Source organism: Rhinoraja longicauda, chromosome 26, assembly GCF_053455715.1.
Source record: "Rhinoraja longicauda isolate Sanriku21f chromosome 26, sRhiLon1.1, whole genome shotgun sequence".
NCBI lineage: Eukaryota > Metazoa > Chordata > Chondrichthyes > Rajiformes > Arhynchobatidae > Rhinoraja > Rhinoraja longicauda.
Window position 1 is genome coordinate 21,272,049 of NC_135978.1, and position 21,995 is coordinate 21,294,043.

Sequence of the window (21,995 nt, forward strand, 5' to 3'; positions counted from 1 at the left end):
CCCCCCCCCCAACCCTCCTATCCACCCCTCCCTCCTCCTCTTACCCTCTCCTCACAAAACAGTACAGGCCCTTCGGCCACAACGTCCATCCCGAACATGATCAAACGTTTAAGAAACATTTAGACAGGTGAATGACGTGGACAGATTTAGAGGGAGATGGGCCAAACGCAGGGAGGTGGGACTAGTGTAGATGGGACATGTTGGTTGGGGGAAAGTTGGGCCAAATGGCCTGTTTCCACGCTGTATGACTCCATGACTAAATGTAAACCGACTGCACATAATCCATAACCCTGCATATTCATGTCCCCATTCAAAAGTCTCTTAAATGCCACTGTCGCATCTGCCACAACCACCACCCCTGGCAGAGCCTTCTGATGCACCCACCCTCTGTGTAAAACAATTCCCTTAAACTTTACCTCCCTCGCCTTAAAACAATGCCCTTTTAAGGGCATTTGACTTTTCCATCCTGGGAAAAAAAAGGTTCTGTCTACCCTATCTTGGTTGGCTTGGAGGGGAGGATGCTCCTCAAACTATGGAGCATGTTGGATAATACAGCTCACCCCCTCCATGACACACTGGTCAACCTGAGGAGCACCTTCAGCAACAGACTGGTTCCACCAAGATGCAGCACAGAACGCCACAGGAGATCCTCTTTCTGTGGCTATCAAACTGTTCACCTCCTCCCCTTCTGTTGTGGGGTGGACTGACCGCCCCCCCCCCCCCTCCCCGCCCATTCTTTGCACATCCCAAATCCCACATCCTAAATCTTCACTTTAATTTCATATATCTTGTGGTTTTTGGCTGTTATCAGACCAATTTCCATCCTGGATAAATGAAGTTCTATTGTATCGTATCTATGCCTCTCATAATTATATGTACTTTTTCCAAGTCTCCAGAGAACAATCCAAGTTTGTCCAATGCCTGTAGCTAATACTCCCTAATCCAGGCATCATTCTGGTAAACTTCCAAAGTCTCCAGGTCCTTCCATGACTGGGTGACCAGAACTGCTCGCAATACTCTAAATGTGGCCTGAGCAAAGCCCTTTGCTCAATCTCACTGTCTCGACCAACAAAGGCAAGCATGCCATATGCCTTCTTTACCACTCTTTCTACTTGTCTTGCATCAGGATTTATGGACTTGGATCCAAGATCCCAGTGTATCAATGCTGTTAAAGATTGATTTTATATTTTCCCCTTTCATTCAATCTCTAGAGTGCAATATCTGACATTTCCTCATCTATTTGTGTAGTTGATCGATACCCTGCCATATACTTTGACAGCCTTCCTCACAGTCTGCTGAGGTAGGGCAGTGGAGGGAGCGAAAGGAGGGAAGTGGATAGAGGGAGGAGGAAAACGATTGGAGAGGAAAAGGTTGTGTGGAGGGGCTGGGAAAGAGAATTAAGAGTGTTTAATCATCATATGTACCAACAGCAGTTCAATGAAGATCTTACTTACAGCAGCTTAACAGGCCTGTAAATGCAATACATACGCATAATATATAAAAGACAAAAGAAAATCCAAAAAATTAATACCACAACACTGGTACAATGACCCGTGCTCCTTAGCGAAACCAAAGACAGTCCAGAGAGGACATCATTGATGTTAGTGTTGTGGTTATTGTGTTCAAGAGGGCAAGGCTGAGATTGGGTGGAGAATGAGAGAGCGAGGGGGTGTATTTGGAATGGCTTTGGGGAAGGAAAGAGACGAGGGCTGTGAGAGGGTCTTGGCGTGGGAACTGGGAGGGGGAGCATATCAGGGAGGGGGGGACATATCAGGGGGGGACATATCGGGGGGGCATATCAGGAGAGGGGGGGACATATCAGGGGGGACATATCAAGAGGGGGACATATCAGGGGGGGACATATCAGGGGGGACATATCAGGAGGGGGACATATCAGGGGGACATGTCAGGGAGGGGGGGACATATCAGGAGGGGGGACATGTCAGGGAGGGGGGGACATATCAGGGAGGGGGAACATATCAGGGAGGGGGGGTACATATCATGGAGGGGGGGACATATCAGGAGGGAGGGGGACATATCAGGGAGGGAGGGACATATCAGGGAGGAGGACATATCAGGGAGGGGGCATATCAGGGAGGAGGGGACATATCAGGGGGGGACATATCAGGGAGGGGGGACATATCAGGGAGGGGGGGACATATCAGGAGGGGGGGACATATTAGGAGGGGGGACATATCAGGGAGGGGGCATATCAGGGAGGGGGACATATCAGGGAGGGGGGTACATATCAGGGAGGGGGACATATTAGGGAGGGGGGGCATATCAGGGAGGGGGGGACATATCAGGGAGGGTGGGCCTGGGTCAGAAGCTCCCAGGACTGGTTAACAATCGCCGTGGTGTGACGGGCATGAGAAACAGAGAGTGGGAATCTGGATCTGGGGAGTGCATCGACTACCATTCCGCTGGATCGCTCGGATCCAGCCCCCTCCCCACGCTCGTGGACACGCTGCTGATTGGCCGGGACGGGAGAGCTGCTCTGATGTGCAAACATTTCCAGATGTCAGAAACCGTGTCAGTGAAATTAAAGGCAGGTTGATTCAGCCAAGATTCAGCTGGCAGTGGTCCGAGCAGAGCCTCACGCCCAGCCCCTGGGGCGTAAACAGCCTCTCAAAAACATCTGTGCTCTTCGCAGAGGATCACCAACAACCTCCAGCTCAGAGTCACGACATCAGGCTCCATGAGACTTCTGCTGCCCCCCCCCCCTCCCCGGATGATAAATCCCTTCCCTTCCCCTCTCGCTTCCTCCTACACTTGCTGCTTCCTTCCATCCCATCTCCTGTTCCTCAATCTCCTACAATCCTCTCTCCTTCCCCTTCTCCATCTCTCTTCCCTTCTCCATCCCTCTCCCTTCTCCATTTCTCCCTTCTCCATCTCTCCCTTTCTCACCTCTCTCCCCCTCTCCACCTCTCTCCCCCTCTCCATCTCTCTCCCCCTCTCCATCTCTCTCCCCCTCTCCATCTCTCTCCCCCTCTCCACCTCTCTCCCCCTCTCCATCTCTCTCCACCTCTCCATCTCTCCCCTTCTCCATCTCTCCCTTCTCCATCTCTCACTTTCTCCACCTCTCTCCCCCTCTCCACCTCTCTCCCCCTCTCCACCTCTCTCCCCCTCTCCATCTCTCTCCCCCTCTCCATCTCTCTCCCCCTCTCCATCTCTGCCTTTCTCCATCTCTCCCCCTCTCCATCTCCCCTTCTCCATTTCTCATTTTCCTCTTCCCGTCTCTTTCATTTCTCCTTCTGTGATTCCTTTCTTCATATCCCTCGCTTCTTCTCCATCTTTAACCCTCCCCCCATTCTCTGCTTTTTCTTCATTCCTCTCCTCCACTCCTTCTGTATCTCTTCCCGTCTCCTTATCCGCCACCCCACCCCCCCCCCCCCCCTCATTCTCATGGTTCTATCCAACTTCCCATTGAAGCAGAACTGCTTCAGCCCGTCCCTATTGCAGGGAGTTCCACATCAGCCCGCTCTGGGAATGTCATCCCAGAAACACACCCAACTTAGTGTCGACCTCATGTGACCACAAGGTTTGGTCTCCACCGACTGAAAGCACTTTCTTTATGTAAATTATCATAAAATTGTTTTAATGGGAATTCAGTTCCATTGGAGCCATCTTGCTCCAATTATATACAACCCTCATGAGATCCCTGCATCTGGAATATTGTGCTCAGATCTGGTCCCCTTGCACAACGAAGGATCGAGGGTGTGCACTGATGGTTCACTGCTTTCATTCCTGGGATGGTGAGCTTCCCACAGTCAAAGGGTATCAGATACAAGAGGGCAGAGGCTTGAGGTGAGAGGAAGCAGTTTTGAAGGGGATCTGAGGAAAAATGCTTTTTACAGAGAGGCTGGTTGATATCTGCAAGGTGTTGTCAGAGGAGGTGGTGGATTCACATACAATTACTGGGTTTGAGAGGTATTCAGACAGGCAAGGCATACAGGGATATAGACACATAGACAAATGGCAATGGTATAGACGGGCAAAAATATTGGCATGGACATGGTGGGCCCATTGGGCCCATTTCTGTGTGGTATGACTCAATGAAAAGGGATTAAAAGGACTGGGCCTGTTTTCTTTTATTAGAACAATGACACATGATTTCATTGAAACATAGAAAATTCTTAGAGGCCTTGACAAGGTGAAAACAGGGAAGATGTTTCCCTGAACTGGTCACAGTCACAAATTAAAGAACATAGAACAGCACTGCCCACTGTTCATGCCGAACCCGATTAAACTAATCTCATCTGCCCTGCACTTGATCCATACCCATGGATCTGTGTCTGTTGGAAAGTCTTGTAAACATCACTGCCTCCACCACCAACACCGGCAGTGTATTCCAGGCACTCACTATTCTGTCTGAACAGAACTAGCCTCGCACCTGAGGACGGGATTTTTCTTCAAGACTTGTGGCTGCTGAGTTTATCACTGATTTTTAAGTGTGTAATGCACGCTGTTTTTCAATCTACTGCTATCACCTCAGCTCACGGGGATGTCTGGAAGATTAAGCTCAGAGCTTCAGCAATTTCTACCACTTCCCTTGAAGAAACATGCCGTCCGTCCGATTCCCTCCGCAGATGCTGCCTGACCTGTGGAGTTCCTCCAGCACTTTGTTTTTTTTGCTCAGGATTCAGGCATCTGTGTCTGCTCTATTGCCTAGACCTCGGCATCTGCGATGACTGAGATCCACTGGCTCCTTGGTAAACAATGACTGGATCTTCAAATACCCACCCGTCATTTCCACTCCCTTCCTGCTCCTGCCCTTCCCAACGTCTGAAGCCTCCTCCAATCCCTGGAACACAAGATCCATTCACTCCCACAATTCTGGTCACCACTTTCACCCCCCCCCCCCCCCCCCCCCACTGGCAGCCATACTAAAGAACTGATTGATTTAAAGATACAGCATAGAGACAGGCCCTTCAGCCCTCCGAGTGCACGCCGACCATCAATCATAATAATAATAATAATATTCATTTATTGTCATTGCAACGAGTACAACGAAATTAAAAAAATAGCCAATCCTGACGGTGCGTACAAACATATATGCAATAAATGCAAAAACAAATAAATACATAAATACAATTAAATACAATTATATTAAGTACAAGATTTTTTAACGGTGTTGCCTAGTGCAAAGGTAGTGTTCAGTTCTCGTATGGCCCTGGGGTAAAAACTGTTCTTAAGTCTGTTTGTTCGGGATTTGATCGACCTGAAACGTCGACCAGAGGGCAGATGAACAAACAGACGGTGGCCGGGGTGGGATGGATCTTTTATTATTTTGCCTGCTCTACTGAGGCAGCGTAGTCTGAACAGGTGCTCCAGGGAGGGCAGTGAGCAGCCGATGATCTTCTGGGCCGTCGTGATGACCCTCTGAAGGGCCTTCCTGTCCTTTTCTGAGCAGCTGGCATACCATGTGGTTATACAGTATGCCAGCACACTCTCGATGGAGCAGCGATAGAAGGACAACATGAGCTTCTCCTGCAGGTTGGTTTTCCTGAGGATCCTCAGGAAGTGGAGTCTCTGCTGTGCCTTCTTTACTGTGGTGATGGTGTTGGTAGACCAGGTAAGATCCTCTGCGATGTGCGTACCCAGGAACCTGAAAGCTGGTACCCTTTCCACACAGACCCCATTGATGTAGAGTGGGTCGTAATCTCCACTGGTTTTTCTAAAGTCAATTATAAGTTCCTTTGTTTTGGAGGAGTTCAGGACCAGATTGTTCACTGAACACCATGCTGCCAGCCTTTGGATTTCATCCCTATAGGCTGTCTCATCTCCTTCTGAGATGAGTCCAACCACAGTCGTGTCATCCGCGAACTTGATGATGGTGTTGGTGGGATCCGTTCACACTTGCTATATGTTTCCCACTTTTACATCCACTCAAACACACTTGGGGCAACTAACCTACAAACCCGCACATCTTTGAGATGTGGGTTGAAACCGGAGCACCCGGGGATACCCACGCTGTCACAGCGAGAACGTGCAAACTCTGCACAGACAGCACCCGAGGTCACGATCGAAGATGGACACAAATAGCTGTAGTGACTCAGCGGGTCAGGCAGCATCTCTGGAGAAAAGGAATAGGTGACGTTTCGGGTCGATACACTTCTTCAGGATCGAACACGATCTACGCTACTTCAGATCCAGGTGTGGGAGTTATCCCCTGAAACCTTACAGCCTCTCGGCGCAGACCTTTGACAGATGTATCAGTTCCCCATTGGCTATCTCCCTCGATGGCCAATGTTAACTTTGATTGATGATTGTGCTGTGATGTTTGCCAAGCGTGAGCTGCAATAGTCAGGAGGTTGCGTAGGAAGGAACCGCAGATGCTGGTCTGAGTCTGAAGAAGGGTCTCGACCCGAAATGTCACCCATTCCTTCTCTCCAGAAATGCTGCCTGACCCACTGAGTTACTCCAGCTTTTTGTGTCTGTCTGCAGTCAGGAGGTTGTCTGAAGGGCAGATGTAGAGCGCCATCAGGTGGCCGTGGACCTGACTGTACACACACTGACACATTTGCCACGTTCTTCACGTCGGCAAAGAATTAGTGAGCAATAACTCAACACCTCGCTGAAATGTCATTCCGTCAACACCCCAGCTGTTGGCTCAGAGACTAACACAAGACTCTAAATGGAAAATCATAAACCTGCAGATGCTGGATAACTGAAATAAAGACGGAAATTGCTGAGAACGAGGAGACACAAGGAACCGCAGATGCTGTAATCTGGAACGCAACACAAAGAGCTGGAGGAACTCAGCGGTTGAGGTGGCATCTGTGGAGGGAATGGAAGGCGGCTTTGTGGGTCGGGACCCTTCTTCAGACCCCCGGTGGAATTCTTTGCCACATAACACTGTGGAGGCCAAGTCAGTGGATCTTTTTAAGGCAGAGATAGATTCTTGATTAGTACGGGCGTCAGAGGTTATGGAGAGAAGGCAGGAGAATGGGGTTAGGAGGGAGAGATAGATCAGCCATGATTGAATGGCGGAGTAGACTTGATGGGCCGAATGACCTAATTCTGCTCCTATTCCTTATGACCTTATGACCTTAATACCATTGCCAGTTTGATTGTCCATTCAACATGTGGATGAAAATCTCCCAGGACAATTGCAACCCCTTCAAAGATGCTCTCGGTATTTCCCCATTGATGCACTGCCCTATCAAGAAGTCATATTTTTGGGGCCGTTAGACTACTCCCACCTGTGTCTTCTTTCCCAACCCAAACTCTTCAACCCAAACTAATTCGACATCACCATCCACTGCCTCGAAATCACGACTATGACACCTCCCTTGATTAACAACATTACCCCACCTCCTTTCTTTTCTGATCTGTTCTTTTGCACCATTGTGTAACCTGGAATATTGACTCAGCCCCGGTCACCTGGCAACGATGTCTCCGTAACAGCTACTAGGTAGAACATAGAACACACAACAGTACAGCTTAGGAACAGGCCCTTCAGCCCACAATGCCCATGCTGAACACGAAGCCGAGATCAAACTCGTATGTTGCTGTCTGTGCTGTTAATTCATCTGCCTTGTTGCAAAGGCCACATGCATTAAAATGTTCCTCCAGCGGTTTGTTTTTCCTCCACTTGACTATCACCCATCTACCCACCCTGAAGCACCCCTCCACCACTGGTGCACCAACTGTAGTGTACAAGATGCACCGCTGCTTCTCAGTGAGGCTACTCCCCCAATGATGTGACCCTCCATCACCACAAATGACAAATACAGCAGATGCATGAGAATGCCATCAGCTCGACATTCTCTGCACATTGAGCAGCATCCGGAGCCGAAAATATGCTGCTGACCCTTCAACCTTGCTGGGTCTAAACCCATGCATTACGTGCACTCTGTCATTTCACCAGAACAACCCCTTGCTCTGGACTCACAAAGAACTGCAAATGCTAGAATTTTGAGCAGAACACAAAAGCGCTGGACTAACTCAACAAGTCAGGCAGCAACAAGAGAGGGTTGAGGAGAGGGCAGTTAGAGGGAAATTGGCTGGTTCTGCCGTCGAGGCGGAGGAGAGTGTTGGTAGAGGGAAATTGGCTGGATGCTGCAGACAGCAAGTCTGGAGGACGTGGAGAAGTGATGTTTTGGATTCCTTTACTTTTTTTAAATAATAAAGGAACCATTAGACCTCAGAATGATTGCAGTAGTGGGGGAGAGAGCTAGAAAAGAGAGGTGGAGGTGGGACAAAGGTCGGGCGAAGTAAGTGACCGAGGATAGAAATGAAAAGGAGATATAATGGGGGTCAGGTAAGGGGAGGAGAGGGCGGCACAGTGGCGCAGCGGTAGAGTTGTTGCCTTACAGCGCTTGCTGCTGATCCCGACTGCGGGTGCTGCCTGTACAGACTTTGTACGTTCTCCCCATGACCGCGTGGGTTTTCTCCAAGAACTTTGGTTTCCTCCCACACTCCAAAGACGTACAGGTAATCTAGGTTAATTGGCTTGGTGTATGTGTAAATTGTCTCTAGTGTGTGTAGGATAGTGTTAATGTACGGGGATCGCCGGTCAGCGCGGACTCGGTGGGCCGAAAGGCCTGTTTCCTCACTGAACTAAAAATAAACATGTGAAGCATGTAGGTGGAATGGGCGAGGAGATAAGAGGGACGGGATAGTGGGATAAATGTGCGCGCACTGCGTTGGGGAGGGGCACAGGAAAGAGAGAGGTGGGGGCTCATAATTTCTTGGAGCAGAATAAGGCCATTTGGCTCATCAGGTCCACTCCATTCAATCATGGCTGATCTATCTTTCCCTCTCAACCCCAATCTCATGTCTTCACCCCATAACCCCTGACACTCTTAAGTGGGGTGTTACCCAAAACTAGAGGATTCAATTTTCATATCATTAGAGTGTTGCGTCACTCTGGACAAAAATGAGTAGACTACTCTGAACTACTGGGGGTAGGCAATAAATATTGGCATTACCTGCCACACCGAGATTCTAAAAACGAATAAATAAAATAAAATAATCAACGTTATGTTTCATCTGTCATTGTCCACCCATTACATTGGGCTTCCTGTGAAGTCACCGTGAAGTATGTTCTGTCCTCCCTTCTTTTCACTACGCCCCCATGGTTTGAGTCATCAGCAGATGTAGAACTTGTCCCGGTGCAGCCCCATCCATCATTAATGTATACTTAGAAAATCAATTTCTAATTTCTAATTTCCAGAGAACACAGTGTACACTTCCTCTCAATCCCAACAACTCTTCAAAACCACTCATCCCTGTTAACTGGATAATTTTATGGTCTTCAATCCTGATGACAAGCATGTTATTAAGCACCTTATCTAATGCCATTTGTATGTTCATGTACTGTAAAACTCCGATAATCTGTTATCTATTTGATTGGAAATCCCAATACTTTAATTCTCCTTCCCATTCCCACACTGACATTTCTGTCCCAGGCCTCCACCATTATCAGAGGCTAAATGCAAATAGGAGGCACAGCATCTCATATTTCGCTTGGGCAGCTTACAACCCAGTGGAATAAATATTGATTTATCTAACTACAAGTAACCCCTATATTCCCTTTCTCTCCTTCCCTCCCTCACCCAAGTCGCACCAGCTTCTCGTTCTCAGCTAGCAAACAGCTAACAATGGCCTGTTTCCTTTATCATTGTTACTTTTTGGCATAACTTTCATTCATTTGTTCTATATCTCTCTGCATCACTGTGTATATCTCTCGTTTCCCTTTCCCCTGCCTCTGAAGAAGGGTCTTAACCCGAAATGTCATCCATTCCTTCTCTCCAGAGATACTGCCTGTCCCGCTGAGTTACTTTAGCATTTTGTGTCTATCTTCGGTGTAAACCAGCATCTGCAGTTCCTTCCTACACCAATGGTTTGGCATCGAGTGTTTGCCAGTTGCCTTGAAACACACCAGGACCCTGGCTCTCATGAAATTCACTGCGTTTGCGAGATCAAAAAGTGAATTAAGTATTTGTTGGAGTGTCACTTGTTGGAATGAAGTCCAAAAGTTAGAAAAAAGCTGCTTGCCCAGCAGCACCATATTCTGACTCGATATGAACATGTTAAAAAATCTGCAGGTGCTGGAAATCTGCAAGAAAAGGCATGAAAAACTGAGTAGGCCTGGCAGCAACGAGTGCTCAGCTAAGAGACCTACTGTCTCCCATCTCTAGCTACCTGGGTTTCATGTCCTACCTGTCCGCAGATGCTGTCTGTGTGGAGTTTACATAGTCTACCTGTGACAATTTGGGTTTCCTCCAACTGCTCCGTTTCCCTACTATACCCCAAATATTTGGTGGCAGGTAATTTAATTGGCTGCTGTAAATTGCCCCTAATGTGCTGGTGAGGGGTAAAATCTGTGGGGTGAAGATGGGAATGTAGAATTTTGTAAAACACAAAGTGCTGGATGGATTCATTTATCAGATCGGGCGGCGTCTGTGAAGGGAAAGGATTGAATGGAGTTAGCAGGGTCCATTCCCTCCACAGATGTTGCCTGACCTACTAAGTTACTCCAGCACTTTGTATTTTACTCATGCTTGTTGCACCTACAGCCCCTTGGGTCTCCATTTAACTGTGATTTGTGTAAACGGGTGCTTGGTCAGCATACACTCGTTGGATTTAAGGACATGTTTCTCGCTGAGGGCCTGTCCCATTTAGGCGACTACAGGCGACTAGACTGTCGCCACATGGTTGCCAGGGTGTCGCCTGTATGGTCGTGAGTAGTCTCCAAAGAGTCGTAGTGTCTTTCTGGCCGCCGCTGGATTTTCAGAATGTTGAAAAACTTTCAGCGACATAAGGTTGGACGCCAATGAGCGTAGCTTGACGTATCCTGATGTAGGTGCCATCAGTCTGAAGAAGGGTCTCGACCCGAAACATCACCCATTCCTTCTCTCCTGAGATGCTGCCTGACCCGCTGAGTTACTCCAGCATTTTGTGACACCTTCGATTTGTACCAGCATCTGCAGTTATTTTCCTACAGCACTTAACCCAGGTTTTCTTTCATACTTTACTAGTTGCAAACTATTACGGGACACCCCGAGATTGTGGACGGCAGTGGAATCTTGGAAATGGAGCAAAATAAAGGTCACCTATTCATGTTCTCCAGAGACGCTGCCTGACCCGCTGAGTTTTTAAAAAATATTATTTTTATTGCTTTTTCAAATAGCATACAAAAACATTTAACATAACATAAAATAACATAACAAGGCACATCAACAGCAAGGTCACTTTTAGGTACCTAAAGGCACTTTAAATATAAAGGAAGTAAGGCACGTTTCTGCTATAGTACATGTTTGCTATAGTCTGCTATAGTACATGTTTGCTATAGTCTGCTATAGAACTGCTCCCCCCCGCTGAGTTACTCCAGCTCTCTGTGTATTTCACAAGGTGCCCTGAACGTTTCCAACTCGAACGGCCAGTGACGCAATCACACCGTCTGACCGTAACAACATGGCGGACCAGACCAGCTCCTCTCCCAACTTCCGGCGGGTGAGGTCAGACCTTCCTGCCGTCTCTCCCTCCCTCCCTCAGCCGCCGCCGCCGCCATTTTACTCCGGCGTTGGGAAGAGCGGGAGGGGGGCGGCGGCACCTTTTAGACACCAGGCGTTGCCTTCTCCTTATCAAAAAATACTAGATAGCGGTTAGAAACTTGGCGAAATCGCCGGGGGAGGAGGCAGCACACGTGAGCAGTGGGACTACTGATTTTTCCCCCAGTTAGTTATTTAAACAACAAAACTGACTTGGATATGCCCTGTGCCTGTGGCAGACGGGTGTGGGTTGGTTCCGGGTGTGTTTTATGAGGTAAACCCGCGCCCTCGGGCTAATTAAACTACATTCGGTAGGCGTGCGAAGGAAGAAGCAGGCGAGCCCGAGGCCTGCGGCCTAGGCGGCGGGGTGGTGGCGGCCGGGCAGCGGGCGCCGAGATGGCGTCTAACTTCGATGTGCAGGACCGGTCCAGCTGGTACTTCGGCAGCATGAGGCGGGACGAGGCGGTGTCGCTGCTGCAGGGCCAGAGGCACGGCACTTTCCTGGTGAGGGACAGCCGCACCATCCCTGGCGACTACGTCCTGAGTGTGAGCGAGAACTCCAAGGTGTCTCACTATATCATCAACAGCCGCTCGCAGCCGGGCTCCGGGCCCTCCCGCTTCCGCATCGGCGATCAGGAGTTCGAGCACCTGCCCGGCCTGCTGGACTTTTACAAGATCCACTACCTGGACACCACCACCCTGCAGGAGCCGGTGGCTAAACCCCCGCACCTCGGGCTCGGCTCCGGCCCCGGTGGCCCTCGGCAGCATCAGGACACCGAGTTCGTCCGCGCCCTCTTCGACTTCCCGGGCAACGACGAGGAGGATCTGCCCTTCCGCAAGGGCGACCTGCTGCGAGTTATCGACAAGCCCGAGGACCAGTGGTGGAACGCGCAGAGCGCAGACGGTCGCTGCGGCATGATCCCCGTGCCTTACGTGGAGAAGTGTCGGCCTGGCTCGGTGCTCGGGTCGGCCGGCAGCCCGGACAGCTCGCTGCTGGCTGCGGCCCAACAACAGCAGGGCGGCGGACAGCAGGAGTTCGGGCCCTACGCTCAGCCCAATGTCAGTACCCAGCTGCCCAATCTGCAGAACGGGCCGGTCTATGCCCGCGCCTTCCAGAAGCGGGTGCCCAATGCGTACGACAAGACGGCACTGGCACTGGAGGTAGGTGACCTCGTCTTGTTTATCCCCCTCACTTGCTCTCTTTTCCCATACAGACGGGGAGAGTTATTGGTTAATGTAATGTGGGGAGGCCAACCTGTCGAAGCAGGAGTTGCTTTCTTTAAAAAAGATGAGAGAGTTAGAAAAGTTGTACAGTACGGAATGATGCCTCATCTAAACTAGTCCTATTTGGCCGCATATGGCCCATATCCCCCTAAATCTTTGCTATCCGTTCACCTGGCCAAGTAACTTTTAAGCGCTTTAATAGTACCTGTCTCATCGATCTCGTCTGGCATTTTGTTATGTGTACCCTCCACCCTCTGGAAAAGTTAGCCCTTGAGTTTAGACATTTCCCCTCTCACCTTAAACCTCTATCCTCCGGTTCTTGATTCCCCAACTCTGGGCAAAAGGCTCTATTCATCCTGTCTGTTCAATTTATGGAACATTTTGAATAAACTGAGTATTTCCAATAATAGAGAACCATTAACACAGATTTATCATAAATAAAGGAAGAGAAACGTTTGTGCAGAGATTTAAATGCTTTGGAAAGTTTTGTGGAAATGTGCAAGTGCCTGTTGGATGAATTGGTTCCCTTAAAATATTTAACACATGGGTGGTGTTTGAGTACAGAAGTTGGATTGGACAAAGAAATCAGGATTGTCTTTGGTAGTCTCTTCCTCAAATGGTAGTGAAAGCAAAGTCTTTGAATATTATTAAAGTAACACTAAGTTATTGATAAACAAGGTGGTGATAGGTGACCACGAGTGGATAAGAATGTGGGGTTAGAATTAGATTAGCCATCCATTTATTGAACAGCAGAGTACCACAACTTTGATCATTACTTTTAATTGGTGTAAGTTGAATAGTTTGTGTTTAGTTTTAGTTGTGTGGAAAGACTCGGGGTGCTGGAATTGCTGTTCTTGAACAAGATTGTGTTAAGTAATAATAAAACTAAGATGTTCACAATGTGTTTTAGTATATGTACAGAAACAGTATGAATGTAATTAGTAAACCCACAAGTATTGGAATGAATTGGTGGAAGGTTTGTTGGAATCAGTACTTGCCTCTTTCCTGCACCTTAATGTTGCAATGTGCTTCATTAAAACAAATATAGCCTAGAAACCTGGGAACTTGCCTGGTAAGCCGACTTGCGCAGAGCTCGGTCCATGAACAGTGAAATGGGAAAGTTACTGGAGGAGATTCTGAGAGATTTGATGTACCATAATTTGGAAAGCCACAGATTGATTAGGGATGGCTTTGTGCAAAGCAATTTTAGTTTTTTTAAAAAGAGATAACCAAAAAGGTTGAGGGTAGGATGGGTGGCGTCGACATGGATTTTAGGAAGGCCTCATTGTAGGCTACTCTGGAAGTTAAGATCACAAGGGATCCAGGAAGAGTTAGCCAAATGGCTTAGTATAAGGAGTCAGGATGGTAGTGAAGGCTCATTGTTCGGGTTGAAGGTGACCTGTGGTGTGCTGCAGGGATTATTGTTGGATCCATTGTTGTTTGTTGTTTCTGTGAATAATTTCGATGAGAATGTAGGTGGCAAGGTTAGTAAGTTTGTGGATGACACTAAAATTGGCATTATGGTCGGTGAAGGAAGTTTTCGAAGATCACAACAGTGTTTAGATTGACTGGAAGTAGGCCAAGAAATGCCAGGTAAATTTAACTGACTGGTGTGAAGTGTTGTAGTTTGTAAAGTTAAACTTGAACAGTAAATAGTGGTGAGTATAGTGTAACAGCATGAACAATTAGTGCGAGTGCATAGTTCCCTGAAAGTGGCAATAGGTAGACAGGGTGATGAAGGGCATTTGTCACGCTTGCCGTCATTGGTCAGGAAACTGAGGACAGGAGTCAGGGCATGATGTTATTGGTGAGACCACATTTGGAATAGTATGCAGTTCTCTTTGCCCAGCTATTTGAAGGGTGACATTAAGCTGGAAAGGATGCAATGAAGATTCATGGCGTGTGAGTGGGCGGATGCATGACAGATGCAGTTTAATGTGGATAAGTGTGAGGTTATCCACTTTGGTGGTAAGAATAGGAAGGCAGAGTATTATCTGAATGGTGTCAAGTTAGGAACAGGGGACATACAATGAGATCTGGGTGTCCTAATGCATCAGTCACTGAAAGGAAGCATGCAGGTACAGCAGGCAGTGAAGAAAGCCAATGGCATGTTGGCCTTCATAACAAGAGGAGTTGAGTATAGGAGCAAAGAGGTCCATCTGCAGTTGTACAGGGCCCTAGTGAGACCGCACCTGGAGCACTGTGTGCAGTTTTGGTCTCCAAATTTGAGGAAGGATATTCTCGCTATTGAGGGCATGCAGCATAGGTTTACTAGATTAATTCTCGGAATGGTGGGACTGTCATATGTTGAAAGACTGGAGCGACTAGGCTTTTATGCACTGGAATTTAGAAGGATGAGAGGAGATCTTATCGAAACGTATAAGATTATTAAGGGGTTGGACACGTTGGAGGCAGGAAACATGTTCCCAATGTTGGGGGAGTCCAGAACAAGGGGCCACAGTTTAAGAATAAGGGGTAGGCCATTTAGAACTGAGATGAGGAAAAACTTTTTCAGTCAGAGTTGTGAATCTGTGGAATTCTCTGCCTCAGAAGGCAGTGGAGGCCAATTCTCTGAATGCATTCAAGAGAGAGCTAGATAGAGCTCTTAAGGATAGCAGAGTCAGGGGGTATGGGGAGAAGGCAGGAACGGGGTACTGATTGAGAATGATCAGCCATGATCACATTGAATGGCGGTGTTGGCTCGAAGGGCCAAATGGCCTCCTCCTGCACCTATTGTCTATTGTCTAATTATATGCAGTGGCTCAATAAACATGGGCTGATTTCACTTGAGTGTCGGAGGTTAAGGGATGGCATTATAGATGTGTATAAAATCATTAGGGGCATAGATAAGGTGGATAGACTGTCTTTTTCCCCCACAGTACTAGAATTTAAAACTAGAGACTATGGGTTTAAGGTGAGGCAAAAGCTTTAAAAGGGATGAGGGGTACCTTTTTCACACAGATGGTGGTGGGTACATGGAACGAGCTGTCAGAAAGGTGTAGATGAGGGTATAATTACATTTAAATAGGTGCATGGTTAGGAAAGGTTGAGAAGAACATGGTGAAATACAGGCAAAAAGGTCCAGATCAGATTTACTTTTTGGTCTGTATGGATCTTTCGTGTCCATCGATGTTTCAAATGTTACATCATCGTCCGTCCTGAAAAGGACGCAAGCTTCCGGCGACAATCAGTGGGAGCCATCACTTGTACAATAGATGATGGTGGTTGCAGAATTAGCTCAGGACACTTCCAGTTTCCAGCCCTGCGACGTGGACGCTTCTTCTATAGGGCCTCTGTATGGATGAGTTGGGGCGATGGTCCTGTTTCTGTGCTGTATGACTCTACCATTTAAAATATGTAACTAATCTATTGATGGCTAAACATTACCCAGAGGAAACCTGAGGGAGCTGCTCAACTTTGTAATACTGGTGCATGTTATTTTATAACTCGCCTGAGAAGAGATTAATTGGCTTTGATTGTGTAAATGACACTTCCAAAAGCACAACCTAATGCGTGGACTCAAACCTGAAGCAGGTTTTGAATGGATAACTGATAAAAGTGAGTGCTGCTATTGAGTTAAAGAAAAGTCAAGAAGATTTGTACCTTTGTGTAGTAGATTTCTATTTCTGACATGACAGATGAAGTCCATATACGACCTGTGGACACGACAGGTAGGACAAGAGGTGCCTGTTGGTGGGATAGTTTGTGAGATGCTTCACCCTTTCTGCGAGGTTATCACTTCCTGTCACAAAGCTTTAAATATGGTGTCTTTTTCAGAATCTTAATGTGGCCTGCTTATCAGAGCTGAAAGTGGCATTAAGGCCACAATGCTGGGGATGTTGATCTGGGAAAAAACACTTGGTTTGCTGGTTTATTCTATGTATTTCAACCATTTTGCAGAGAGAGAGTGTCAGGAGTATCTCTCCATACACTGCTCATAAGAAACTGCAGACCCCTGTTTCCAGCATTTTTTTTTCAGCAGTGGTACATTCAGTCCCTCAAGCGTGCTCTAACATTCATTAAGAACATGACTTATCCAGTCTTGGTTTCATCACTTGCCTACTCTCTCCCTTATCCTTGACTTTCTTGTCGATTGTCAGTCTCTGCCTTGAATATATTCAGTGCTGCTGTTCTACAACTCTCACAGTGCAGGAATATATCCTTCCACCCATCATGTCTGAACTGACCACAATGCCAATGCAAACTACTCTTGTCTGCCTACATGTGTTCGGTATTTCTGTCTTCTCTGCCTGTAAGTACCTCTTAAAAGTCTAGTATTTGCTTCCCCTGTTCATTAGCAGGTTGTTCCAGGTATTTACCATTCCTGTGATTTAAAAAAAAATTGCCTTTCACATCTCCTCTAAATTTTCCCCATCTCACCAAAAACCTATACTCTCTCTCCTTTGACGTTTCCGCCATGGGGAGGAAAAAAATTCCGTCTACCCTACCTATCCCTCTTGTAATTTTATGTACTTTTATCAGGTTATCTCTCAGCATCCAATGCTACAGAGAAAACAATTTTGTGGCTGGTGTATTGATATGGATGTGGGAGCAGCCAAATAATAGTTAGATACTGCCTGACCTGCTGAGTTACTCCAGCATTTTGTGAATAAATACGTTAGAATATATGGAGTCATTTCCCACATGGTAAACAGTAACTAGTTTGTCATTGGAGTAGAGAATTCCAGAGATTCATGACTTTCTGAAGAAAATCCTCCTCTTTGAATTCTATAGCACTTTTGTAGAAATCCTGACAAAGCATTCAAGTCATCCCTTTAGGGAAAGATCTTCTCAGCATCCATCCTGCCAACTCATCAGGAGTTGTGTTTCAATAAGGTCACCTTCTATTTTCCTGTGCTACAATGAATATATAGCCTATCCGCGCAATCTTTTATTACTCGTAAACCTTTTAGTTCCAGAAATCAATCTTGCGATACTTCCCTGTGCTGTGAAAACAAGTGCATGCTTCCTTAAAAACGAATCCAAACTATATGCTGTATTCCAAGTGCAATGGTATCAGTGCCTTTGCAAAGTTGCATCCAAACACCTCTACCTTTAATGACCATATTCCTTGCAATAAAGCCAAATGTTGGATCCCTTAGCATCACAACATTTTGTGTTCTCGTGCAATTTAATTTGATTTATTCTTCATTCCAAATTGGCTAACCAGATAATTGCATAATACTGCCAACTTCAACTTCATGCCGAATTATTTAATCTATCTCGATGCCTTTACAGGCTTTGTGTACTCAACATATTCTGTGCATTTTTGGTATCTTCAGCCACTCTGACGACGAGACACTCCGATCACGAAATATAAAATATTTGAGACCCAGCACTACTGCATGTGACGTGTCACAACTTACTGTTTGGCATTTGGGAAATGATCTATTACATAATTATAATTTGGTTCGCTGTTCCCCCATCCACATCGTCACACCATCTTCGCCTGTGCATCCTTATCTTATGAAGGAACCTTGTAGGTTGCACCTTGAATTCATCCTCTGTTATACCCTCAAGAACTCAATCAAATCTGTCAATTTTTTTCTTTTGTAACAGCACATAGTGATGCGCTTGCTGTTGGGTATTCAAGTCTTGGAAGCAAATAGAAGAGCTTTAATTGTGAAAGATTACCGATATATTGCAGTTGGATGTAATTAAACTCAAGGAATGCAGACTCTGAAGTCAAAGAATAGATTGCCTGCTGCTTTTAGGGCAGAAAACGGAGTAAAGAGTAGCTGTTAACACTGGGAGAAGGTCTGTAGCAGATCACTGGGGGGGGGGTTATAATTTTTCTTGAGTCAAAAGATTTAAATTGTGATTATACCAAATTATAAATTGGCTATATTTAAGAGGGAGTTAGATGTGGCCCTTTTTGCTAAAGGGATCAGGGGGATCAGGGGGTATGGAGAGAAGGCAGGTACAGGTTACTGAGCTGGATGATCAGCCATGATCATATTGAATGGTGCAGGCTCGAAGGGCCGAATGGCCTACTCCTGCACCTATTTTCTATGTTTCTATAAGAGGGTGTGGTATGGCAATACTGAAAACGACAGGAACAAGCTGCAGACTGACATTGAACGTCTTAACAAATTAAGTTGAATATATAAATGGAGCTTAGCACCCAAGCAGCTGAAGAGACAGCACCTATTTGTTGCAGAGACCTGCACATACATATTGAAAGTAGAGAGGTTTGGGGAATGAATTGAAAACAGAACACTTTTATTTTGAGGTGTTCCTTAACCAGGAGCCAGTGCATGTTAGCAAGCATGTTGAAGGTTTAGGTGCATGAGCGACAGGTTTGTAATTTTTAAACTTCATAGAAAACAAGAAGAGAGGCCACCCAGAAATGTGGCAAAAATGAATTTAAGATAATGGGCACAGATCAAGTTTTCAACTGGAGATGGACGGGGCTGATATTATCTTGAAGTGTAAATGCCATTTTATAGGAAAGCTGATGCCACTTCAGACAATGTTGCTCACAGGTAGCATCTAAATGAAAAATGAGAGAGGGTCAATAGAATAGCATATTGGGATTGTTTGTGTGGATCGCTGACCTTAAGATACTGATTTCCCACGCAAGTAACTGAGAATTTAAATTCAAATGATTAAGTAAATCTGGAAAAAAACGTTTAGCTCAAAATCGAAAGTGCCAGATTGTTGTATAGCCCCCCTTTAACTAATGTCCTATTGAGAACTGCAGTTATTTTTGCCCAATATAGAATATTGGTGAAACAGTAGGTCAGGCAGCATCTGTGGAGGGAGATGGACAGATGATGTTTGGGGTTAGGACTATACTGAACTAGCAATCTAGAAGCATAGACTAAATGGAAAGATCCAAATCCGAATCCCATCTTGTTAGTTGTGGAATTTAAATTTAGTTCTCGAAAGATTTCATTCATTCATTCAAGTCGTGATTCCGCCCAGATAATATAAATAGTTTCTCCATATTCATCAATTGCGGTATGTTTCAACTCGCAGAATGGATACACGTTATTGCAGAAATACCTTCAGCCTCATGTTGAGTGGTGGGGGGTGCAGAGGAGGGGTGGTTACCTAAAGCTTCTGCATTTGAAGTCCTGAGAGCTGTAATATATACCCAAATGGAAGATGCAATTCTGTTCCTCACATTTGCATTGGATTTTGAGGCCTGGTGTGAGGAAATTGAGGAGATAAGGTTGACAGCCCTGAGAGTTATGATAGATGCAAATGTTGGTGAAAGTGATATCATAGCACATATGACTGAGATGGAGAAATTGAAAAATTGAATGGAGTTCTAACGGGAAGCAGAGTGGGAGGAGGTGCAGTACCCCATACAAAAGGTAGACCAAAAGACCCGTTTCCGTTCTGTATAGCTCTCTGATACTATGTAATGCCGGATAAATGAACCAAAGTTAATGACCTATTTCAGGCCAACATCCTTGGCTTCAAGGCAGTAATTATATTCATTTGGTTCGTTTCGGCAGGCCATGTCATTCATAAGTCCAAAATTAGACATTCTATTCCAAGGCAGCTAGAATAAAAGATTTAAGGATGTAGTGATACATCATTCCTCTATCGCATGCATCTCTTCCCTCTGACTACTTGAAGTGGTGAAGGGACATTGAGGATAGCACTGAGGTCCTAGAGTAAATGCATCAGCAACATCATGAAGCCATTCATTTGGTTGCACTGCCAGGCACCATCTGCTGGATCTGTGGAAGAGTCTGCAATTTCAACAAAATTGGAGTGGAAGCAAGTCATCTTCAATCCTGAGGAACTGCATAGAAGGTTGGCAAGAGCAACATGAATCAAAATTACGGCATGTCATTTCTACAAATGCAGACCTCCATGTTTTATGTAATGGAACAAAATCGTATCCATGCATATTCTCATGCAACTGAGCATGTGACAATTTATGTAGACAATCTAGATGAAATGTTAAACCAGGCTTGACTGCCAGTCAGAAGGAAATCACAAGTCCCACTACAATATTTGAACAGAGATTGCCAATCTCTTTTCCTAGTATGCTGACCAGAATTTCTTCTACACTAGCACCACTAACATAATAGCTTTCTTTGGTATCTCTGTGTTAGGGAGAGTATAATGGACATGCAATAACTTGCCAATTGAAGAAATAGTGCATTTTCAAAAATGTTTGCGTATTTAATGGGCTTAGAAGATTCATTTGGGGGTGAGCTGTTTACTTTAGCTGTTGTGGAAGGAAATGGGTTGCCTTTCTGCTACATTTCAGTCAATTGATGCTTCCAATGAAATATGGGAAGTAAAATAACTGCAGGAAAGTACTTTGACAATAACATACAAAATCTGGGTAAATGCAATTAATATAATGGGCATTTGATCAATATGGACATGGTGGCTGAAAGGTCAGTTTCTGTGTTTATGGCTCTAACCTCCAAGTAGTAATCTGGCAGCTATGATTATGAACTTTGATATTGTAGTAGGATTTGAATTTTTGTTTGTATTTTAATGGATAAAAAGCAGCATCCCAAAGATCTATTTGGATATCTTCCCCCACTGATGAAACTCAATGCTGGCTATAAATGGCAACCATGTAGCATTTGGTTTTAGAATGCCGTGCATGACTTTCAAATTACTATATAGCAATTTATCTGTGGATGACACAACACTGCAGATGCTGGAATTGGAAGCAAACTGCCAGAGGAGCTCAGTAGGTCTAAATGCGTATGTAAAGGCAAAAGGATAGTTAACATTTTGCACTTTAAGCAAGCATTTTATGTTTATGTATGAGCTTGGTGATGTGACTGAGGTAGATGCGTCCACACCATTAGGTACAAGCAAATATGTCAAATGTAAGAGGGAAAATGAACTGCTTTTTCAAATGCTAATTAAAAGATTTCATAACAACTTAAGAAAATCACTTCCATACTGAACCAAAAATTAAGAAAACAAAAGTTCATTATGTTGGTAATAGCAACTTGTAAAAAATGCTGAATTCAATGTGTGAACTAATCGAATCACTGATTCAGGAGGAAATTACAGAGCAATAAGATTGTAGACGTCTGCTGATGGTTACATTCCATCTAATCACCAATTGATCTTTGATTTCACACCTTTTAATTCTTGTAACATTTGAGTCAGTAATTAAAGCTTGCAGATATTTCATGCATGACTCAAGTATTTAAATATTATTTATTAAGAACCAACAGTGATGTCAATAACTTATTTGATTTCCATTAAATCACATTGTTCTTAGATCAGTTGGTTAGTTTGCTGAAACTACTTTATTTCATGTGAAAAAAAAGTCAG

At 45.6% G+C, this 21,995-nt stretch overlaps 1 protein-coding gene across 1 annotated transcript in view; it reads left to right on the top strand.

Moving 5' to 3' along the window:
* The first annotated feature begins 11,490 nt into the window (after positions 1-11,490).
* The window catches only part of crk (v-crk avian sarcoma virus CT10 oncogene homolog), a 31,761-nt gene continuing 21,256 nt past the window's right edge, over positions 11,491-21,995 (top strand). Inside the window, exon 1 of the mRNA XM_078422609.1 lies at positions 11,491-12,662. Within this exon, the coding sequence (XP_078278735.1) occupies positions 11,898-12,662 (765 nt within the window). The 5' untranslated portion in view covers positions 11,491-11,897. The remainder of the gene's footprint in view (positions 12,663-21,995) is intronic.